The 8,983-nt window shown below is 42.2% G+C and overlaps 1 protein-coding gene across 1 annotated transcript; it reads right to left on the reverse strand.

Moving 5' to 3' along the window:
• Positions 1 to 917: 917 nt before the first annotated feature.
• Positions 918 to 8,216, reverse strand: LOC149829802 (caffeic acid 3-O-methyltransferase 1-like). Its single transcript, XM_090016095.1, has 4 exons — positions 7,913 to 8,216; positions 3,710 to 4,128; positions 2,367 to 2,431; positions 918 to 1,524 (listed from the first exon to the last, which is right to left on the reverse strand). Exons 1-4 carry the CDS (start codon positions 8,212 to 8,214, stop codon positions 1,204 to 1,206), a joined length of 1,107 nt encoding a protein of 368 aa, XP_089872221.1. The 5' UTR covers positions 8,215 to 8,216; the 3' UTR covers positions 918 to 1,203.
• Between the last annotated feature and the right edge of the window lie 767 nt (positions 8,217 to 8,983).

Consider the following 8,983-nt stretch of genomic DNA (forward strand, 5'->3'; position numbering starts at 1 on the left):
AGTGTCAGGCACCTCTCTCTCTCTCTCTCTCTCTCTCTCTCTCTCTCTCTCTCTCTCTCTCTCTCTCTATATATATATATATATATATATATATATATATATATATATTAGTTCCCCTATACTTTGTGGGCGTCGGTACTCAATCATGTTAGTTTTGAGGTATTTTTTATATGAAAAATAATTATATTGTATGAAAAAAATAATGCATTTTTCAAATCCACTTGATGTCCAATATCATAAACATTACTATAAAAAGATCTTTTAAACCTTCACACAAGCGAATTTCTTTCAGATATGCAAACTTCCTCTCAAATATCCAAATATGTGAATTTTCTCTAAAATATACAAATTTTCTCATAAATATGTGAATTTCCTATCACACATTTGTGAATAACCTCTTGCTTGTGCCCCCCCCCCCTTGTGCGATTTTATTAAAAGGAGGCTGATACATTTTGGGAACATTCACAACCATGAGTTGTGAAGGTCCCTAAAATGTGCACACCTTTTAACTAAATACTCTCACATTTGCGAATGTCCAGATTTTCTCATGCAAATGTCCTCACACATTTTTTAACGTCCTCCGACCAGTGCCCCTTATGTGATTTTAGTAAAAGTAGCTTACACATTTTGAAGACCTTTGCAATTCATGATTATGGATGTCATACCGTATTTGCGAATGTCAAGACATGTTAGGTAAAGGGCCTTGTGTCTGATATTAGCAAAAGTGTCATTAAAGGTAAACAAACCTTTAGCAGCAATTCAACAGGTTGCTAAAGGCCTTTTGTCTTTTAGCGTGTGAGAGTCCACCCGCATCTCACCAAGGAAGTTGTAGGTAGCTTACCACTCACTATATATTCGAAAATTGTAGGACATTTAGCGTATATTACAATCATTTTCCATTTTTTATAAGGCATCTATGAGCATGCTACAGTGTACCACGGATTTATTGCTAATATTATTCCAAGTACAGTGGCAGAATGATTAGGCTGCAAACGAATTATTGCACATACACTGAAACTAATTATTCCCCATACATCGCGACAACATGCTTGAAAGACTGCTAAGCTCCAAAGATATATATCACAATCTGATCTTTATTTCCTCTCTCCTTTATATCCTCGCTTGTGTTCCATTACCAAAGCCCAGGAGAGAGTTTTGCATTATTTCACTTACTTGAAGGGAAAACCTTGGTGCTTAAATAGTTCATTTGACATTATCTATGTTGTTTTTCTTGTAGAATTCGATGACCCAGAAATTGTAAGCATGGCATATGGGTTTGATATCGACAAACCTAGCAGCCTTTGCCAAAGCCTCAAACTCCATCTTTGTCCTCTCCTTCCCACCAGAATTCAGTGTCATCATTACCAGGTCAAGCTGAAATATGTTAGATGTAGTGAAATTGTTGCCTACCATCTCCGGCACAATCATCTCCATGACAATCACCTTGCCGTTCTCTGGCAGAGCATTCCAGCAGTTCTCCAACAGTTTCAAGCAATGGTCATCTCCCCAGTCATGAAGAATCCACTGCATGATTGAGCCTTCAGAGCTTATTTGTTGGTTAACATACTTGAAATTAGGGAAGCACATCAGGCCGTGTAATCCCGGGCTCAACTTGGTCATGTCTGGCTAGGGCTCATTCAATTGAACAAGTGAGCTGAACCGGTGCATCAAGCCCAGGCTTGATTAAGCCTGGAGGCCCCATTGATCTCATAGTACTAGGCTTGTTTCATGCAACTTTAAAAGGAAAGTGTTGAGCTGGCGATCCCAATATAATCATTGTTCACTATGAATGAAACAAACGTCAAATTATCAAAGTGGGAAAGTGAACCCTAGTTTTTCTCACCACCTATCACTTTTTAAGAAGGTGAGCTGGCAGGATTTTGAAAAGGGAACTAAACAAACGAGTCCTAGTTAATTTATCAAGCTTAGCTCAAGCTCCAATGGAGCATAGCTCGGCTCAAGCTCAAGCTGAGCTTGAGCCTTTTGTATTTTGGACAAGCCAAGCTTATGAAGCCCGTGTCCATGCTAGGCTCACCTAATGTTCCCTCCTACTTGAGATTTGTGTGTGTGTGCCAAGAATTTCTTGAGAAAGCCAGATTTTTCAAAATATTGTGAGGTTTTAACTCACAAAGATTTTGCTGAGAATGAGATTTATGACAGTGGCCATCCCAAAGAGGAGAAGAATTTCTTTAGAAAATTACAGTAGGAAACCATTGGAAGATTCCTTTTGTGGTTTTCGAAATAGAAATTTCCAAAGTTATAAGAGTTTCAGGTGGGATCATTTTAATTTGCAGCCTGCGCCATATGCTAACTTGAAAGTTTCTAGACCGGGGAAATACCCAATGATAGATTTATAAGAAACAAACCTTCATGAAGATGGCTTCTCCGCTTGGTACACTAGAAAACATATCGCCTCCAACATGTTCAATTCCTACAACAAGAGCACAAAAGCATCTTGATAATCATCATAGAGATAGCTGATATACCAATATTTTAATGAGCGCAGATTAGCAAAGTGAGAGGGAAAAGAGAGGCAAGGTTGGGAGCAGATGTAGTGCTCGGTGTAGAACACCTTATAATGGCTGCCCCTATTAAAAGGAGGGGTTGCCTCATTAAAAGTGGGGGCGAACCCTCAACACTGGACTACGACTCGGCAAGGTTTTGCATTTTAGGAACAGAAATGGATCAATCAGCTTAAAAGAGATGGTAGTTTTGACATTGCTACTGTTAATGGGTTGTATTTGGTGCAGGTGTTGGTGTAAGCAGATCTTGCACATATAACCAGATTGAGACCAGACTGAGACCAGACTGGATTGGTACACTTATATGCTCATTTCTCTACACTTACAAACTTACGAGATCTACATTTACATGTAAATAGCCTAATGACTTCGGATCTTTTAGCAAAGCTGACCTGCACCTAATAAGATGTTGAGAGGGGCCTTTTACCTTATCCAACTTGATCGGTCCATTTGAGCTGGATGTCCACCCCAAGTTCGTACTATTGGAATACCAGTTCTATCTTTCCCCAACATTCTCAGACGATATATGGGGAAAAGGAGTGCACACACCTGACCATATTTTAGCGATATATATTTTGAAAATATTGATACTTTATTTGATAATTTAAAAAGAATTTTCTGATAACCCAGCAAAATTGTGAATTTTTTTTTGAAACTTTTTATAAACTTATATGCACTGATAAAAAAAAAACTACTTTTATCACAACAATTTTTTTTTAAAAGGCAAGCTGGGGTTAGGCATACCCCTACCAGTTAAACAACTATACCATTGGGTTTTGAACCTGCAACGTCCCAACACAAGGTGACGTGCACTAGCTGCTCCTACTTGACATTCGGAGCCCCTGTTGGTTTATCACAAAATTTTTTATTCCATCGAAAGTCACAATGTTGACACTTGTGATGGTGGTGCAAATTTCCTAATGTATTTATATCAATTATTATTCTTAGGGCATGTTTGCAATGCCCTGTGATTTTTATAAGTTGTGATTGTTTTTGCCTTGAGTCTTGTGAAAGTTGGTCACAAGATTGAGCTTGCCACCAACAATCACAACTACTTTCTCAGTTGTGACTGTTCATCACCACCTTCGATTGTTTTTGTCAATATTGCAAGAATGCAACTTCTCAAGAAAGAGAAAGCTCTCCCTTCTATTTGTCATAATCCACACATTTATTGAATCTAAACTTACCAGGGAACTGCGGCGCATCATGGATGACATGCGGCATGTCGAAATTGATGGCCTTGATTTGTGGGTACTTGGCTGTAATGAGGCTCAAGTTGGCTCCTGTCCCTCCCCCAACGTCAACCAAGGATTGGAGACCCTGGAACCCAGTGTAGTTTTCTAGGATCTTCTTCATGACCATGGTTGACTGATGGTGCATACCCTTGTTGAATATCTCATTGAACCGTGGATCCGTGCTATGGTACTCAAAGCAGCCCATGCCATAGGCTTTGTTGAATGGGATACCACCCTCCAGCACTGCATCCTTAAGGTAATACCAACTCTCCATGTACACCTTGTCCTGGGCCATTAGGAACAGAGGGCTGAGAGATACACCATCCTTGTCTGGGAGCAAGAATTTGCATAGAGGACCCAGACCGTATCGCCTATTCATTCCATCGGATAACGCATAAGTAAAGGTCCACATTTGTTAGTGAGTACGAGTTGAGCACATGGGCATGGACCATGCCTCCATGGGCATACTTCTTTACCCTATGGTCATTGTTGGGGGCATTGAATGGGTTAGGTTTTTCCCAACCCAACCTGATGCCTTGTACGCAAGGGATATATATGGCTTGGAATGCGATGTGCCCCACTTTTTTTCCTAGACACAGCCCGTGCTACTAAATCGAAATCTTCAAACACCAGTCAAGACTTCTTGTTTAGTTTTCATAAGGTAGTTGAAATTAATGCCTCCACCCCCTCTTTCATTTACTTATTGAAAGCCATTAAAGATGAAAAGCCATACAGATTTAAATCTCATTTAAACCGTTGGATTGAAAATAATTCAATGGTATAGATGAAAGAGTAGATGCTCCGAGAGCACTGTATCATTACTATATATAAATATTCATTTCTTAGGCTCCCTTTTTCGATAGGTCTCGTAGGCCTTTTCAAAAATCATATTTTCAATTTTTTTTTTTTCACGTTTAACACCGTAGATGTGATCTGTAGGTTTTGTTTAATGGGACTTTTGGATCGCCGAAATCTGATTTGTATATAGGTTTTTTTGGTGATTTAAAAACAATGGCTACGAAGGTTTTTATTTTTTGTCTGGCTCAAAAAAATATATTTTTTATTAAAAAAACATGATCCAATAATCGATTTCCACTAAATCTAGCATGCTAAACACGTCACAGTTCAGATCTATCATAAAATACTTAAAACCTACCGGGCAAAATAGGAAAGAACGAGAAATGGGACCTTTTATAGAGAGAGAGAGAGAGAGAGCCGAAAGTAATTCAACATTACCACTCATGAAGATCAACAAAATGTTGAACCCATGAACTGAACAAGAACAAAAGCCAAAACAAATAAAGAAAGCACAAGAGAAAAGAACATTAGACAGATAAAATGGGCTCACGCCATAGCCGCGTGCCCAGATTGTGACAAAGGATAGGTAGCATCAGCAGGAGGGAGTGGAAGATCACTAAGATGCATACGCAAGATCGCATAAACATCTACCAAAATTTTATGCACCAGGTTTTGAATGTTAACTCGAATATGACGAAAATGAGCATCGTTACGCGCCATCCAAACAAACCACCAAGAGGTAAGCAACCACGTCCGCCAGATGAACCTCCACCTCTTGCTGCGCCTAATACAAACCGGCCCCAATATCAGATCTAGCGCAAATGACTCCTCCTTAACAAATACTTCCGAATGCCTCCAGGTTCTACTAAAGATTTCCATAAATATTGGGCAAGACCAGAACAAGTGAAACGTAGATTCTTCTGCAGCTTGACAAAGCACGCACCAACTCGGTAGTTGAATGCCCCACTTCTTTAAATTACTGTGGGTCTGGATCCTATCGTGCAAAATTAACCAAGCCAGGACTCGCGAACGGGGGGAAGGACCCTTCGCCCAAAGCACATCCTCGGGCAACCAATCAGCCCCTGGCAGTAGCAACGATCTATAGACTTTCTTGGTGAGAAACTCTCCGCTTGGAGCCAACGCCCACTGCAACCACTGACCAAAATTTCCGGAGACCTCAAAATGGTCTCTAAAGCAGGCTAAAGCCCTCAACCACGATTTACGCAAGTGCGAGAGCGCCAAACCTCGGGTTCCCAGACGAACCGGAATAAGAGTTGGATCCCCATATTTAGCAAGAAGAAAACTAGCACAAGGGTTATCCGGTTGGTGGGCCAACCAACATTGCTTGGCGACAAGAACAATGCTTCGCAGTCTGGGCACCGGGATGCCTAAACCACCCATACGCCGAGGTAGAACCACCGAACGCCAACCAATCAAGTGACGCTTACCTGTGAGTTTACACCCAGACCAAAGAAAGTCTGCCAGCAAGCGCGTCAGCTGCTTCTCTACTCCCACAGGCATCACAAACAGAGACATGAAAAATTCTGGAATAGTTGAAAGAACATGTCTGACTAAGGTTAGACGTCCAGCGCTAGAGAGATAAGACGACTGCCACGAAAGCAATTTGCGCTTCACTTTTTGAAGCGTCGGAGCCCAAGTCGTTGAAGATAGAGGCTTCACTTGTAACGGCAAGCCAAGGTACATAATAGGCAAGTTAGAAGTAGTGCAATTAAAAATTCTCTTTCCAGCTGCAAGCATATTGGCATTAACATTGAACATGGTAATAGAGCATTTGGTCTCATTTAGAGAAAGCCCAGACATGGAGAGAAAGAACTAAATGATAAGCTTGAACCTGAGCATCTGTTGAACATTTGCACGACCAAAAATGATCATATCATCAGCATAAGTAAGAATATGACCCGGGAAGTCGGAAACCTGCAAAGGATCAATGAAACCCGATACAACAGCCCGCTTAAGCAAGACCACAAGACCCTCAGCAACTGCATTGAACAACAAAGGTGATAGGGGGCACCCTTGCCGCAAACCCCGCCCTAGCTTGAACCGGTCTCCTCTAATACCATTGATATTTAACATGGCCTGGGCATTTGAGACCAACTCTCTCACCCAACCAGAAAAACGACGACCAATACCGAAATTTGCTAACATTTGAAATAAGAATGGCCAATGCACAGAGTCAAAAGCTTTATGAAAGTCTAATTTAAGGACAAAGTAAGGTTGACCGCTATGCTGCAAGGAATGGACCACCTCGGACGCCATTGTGAACGAGTGCTGGACCCTCTTATTACGGATAAAGGCGAACTGAGAGTCTGAAAAAATCTGGTTAGCCACCGATTTCAACCTATTCGCCAAAACTTTGGCAAACATCCGATAGAGAGCACTCATAACTGAGATAGGTCGGAATCGAGAAATATCATTGGCCTCATCATCTTTCGGAATGAGCGAAATAATAGCAACATGCAAATGATAAGGCAGTCTGGAGTTACGATGAAACTCATCGAACATACTCACCACGTCTGATTTAACACAGTCCCAAAAGATTCTAAAAAAGTCGACATGAAACCCGTCAATGCCAGGCGCTTTCCAACCCGACAGATCCTTAATGGCCGAAAAAATCTCATCTTCAGAGAACCTTCTTTGCATATATCTGGCTTGCTCAAGCTGAATTGAGCCAACTAGGAAATTACCAAAGACACCCTCCGCAGTTAACGAAGCAGAATATAAGTCCTTAAAGTATAGCGAGACTGCAGGATTAACGTGCTGATTGAGATAAGAAACACCCTCAATGGAGATAGAAGGAACAACCTTCCTCCTATGACGATGGGAAGCATATGAGTGAAAAAATTTAGTGTTGCCATCACCAGCCGCAAGCCATTTCACCCTAGACCTTTGCTTCCAACGAATTTCCTCTTTGATCCTCCAGTTTTTCAAGAGCATGGTTAATTCTAAGGACCTGGCCTGAAGATTGAGAAGTTGCAAATCAGAAAGAGAGTCAGGAGAAGACATAGACTGATACAACTGAGAAATCTCTTGATCCCATGCGGCTATTTGCTGAAATTTCTCCACCTTACGACTATGAAGCCAAGCTTTGATATCCTTAGCTAGACGAGAAAGCTTATTTTGAACACGTAGCGCGGCCCAATGCACATCAACAGTTTTGTTCCAAGAATTAGTAACAACCGTGAGAAAATCTGGCTCCTGAAGCCACCATTCTTCAAACGCAAAGCTCCTAGTGGGTTGAAAGCCATCTCCCCAATGAGTGATGATCTGCCCATGATCCGAGATAGAGGGAGGAGAGAGAGAGAGAGAGAGAGAGAGAGAGAGAGAGAGAGAGAGAACCTTTGGACTTTGCCTTCTGGGGTGGTCGAGGAAGAGCAGGTGAAGATTGAGTGTCCGACTAAGAACCGGAGGATGCGATCTAGCATGGTGGGTGCATCTGGGTTCTTGGTGGGCAGCTGGGCGGCTATCTCGGCAGTGGTGAGTTGGGCTCCCTCCCCCTCCTTGGCCATGACGTCAAAGAGCTCCAACTCTATGGCAGCCTTGACGGTCATGGCCAGCAGCGAAGATCCCATCAACTGCATGGTGAGCTTGTACACCTCGTCGTCTGACGTATGGCTGGAGAGATCCCTGCGAGAGCCCATTTGGGATGGATGAGGAGCTATTTTTGGCTTGATGATTATGCCAATAAGGGAACAAGGCAGGTTTCTTTCATAGGTTCCATGAGAACAGCATATCACTCAACTTAAGCAGCCTCACGGGGCCCACCTCCTTGATGGAGTGCGCACCAGCCACAAACATAGATCAGGTCATGCTGAACGTGAGCCACTCATGCTAAAATCCCAACAGACCATTGTAGTTTTTGGATAAGTTTCCCTCAAATTTTTTAATGGAAAAATGGCCTGACTACACACGCTTTCCTCTCTCTCTCTCTCTCTCTCTCTCTCTCTCTCTCTCTCTCTCTCTCTCTCTCTCTCTCTCTCTAGAAGCAAATTGGCGAAGCAGGCTATATGTTCCCCTCCGAACAGGGCAGGTAGCTGCATCTCATGTTCAGGGTTCCCAAAGAGCACCACGTCTGGAAGCATGTGTGGCTCGTATCCCCATGTTTGTCAGCATCACTTAGCATTAGAGTTTGATGCAATTGCAAAGACTTAAGTACCCTTTCCTCTATTGGTGCCAAAAAAATGACGATTCTAGAAAAGGAGTGTTTGTAAAGACTTAAGCACCCCGAAGATGGTTATTTAATACTCAGTCTCTGCACTGCAGGATTATCCGAGAAAGGAATTCGCCCGGGAGAAGGCCATGAACATCAACCCTCTCACTCTTTCTCCCTTCTCTTTTTGCTTTTGTGCACATCAAGCAGACGATCCCACATTGCTCCATCAAGCACTGACTGACCTGCACAATGACTGT

The sequence above is a fragment of the Nuphar pumila genome, chromosome 8 (assembly GCF_984573655.1).
Source record: "Nuphar pumila chromosome 8, dmNupPumi1.hap1.1, whole genome shotgun sequence".
In the NCBI taxonomy this organism is placed as follows: domain Eukaryota; kingdom Viridiplantae; phylum Streptophyta; class Magnoliopsida; order Nymphaeales; family Nymphaeaceae; genus Nuphar; species Nuphar pumila.

Excerpts from the sequence above, each read along its gene's own strand:
- LOC149829802 (XM_090016095.1), bottom strand. The coding sequence starts at position 8,214 with ATGGGCTCTCGCAGGGATCTCTCCAGCCATACGTCAGACGACGAGGTG. Across the intron at positions 4,129-7,912 it reads CCAGAAGGCAAAGTCCAAAG|GCGATACGGTCTGGGTCCTC; the intron begins GTTCTCTCTCTC and ends TGGAATGAATAG. Across the intron at positions 1,525-2,366 it reads GAGAAGCCATCTTCATGAAG|TGGATTCTTCATGACTGGGG; the intron begins GTTTGTTTCTTA and ends TCAATCATGCAG.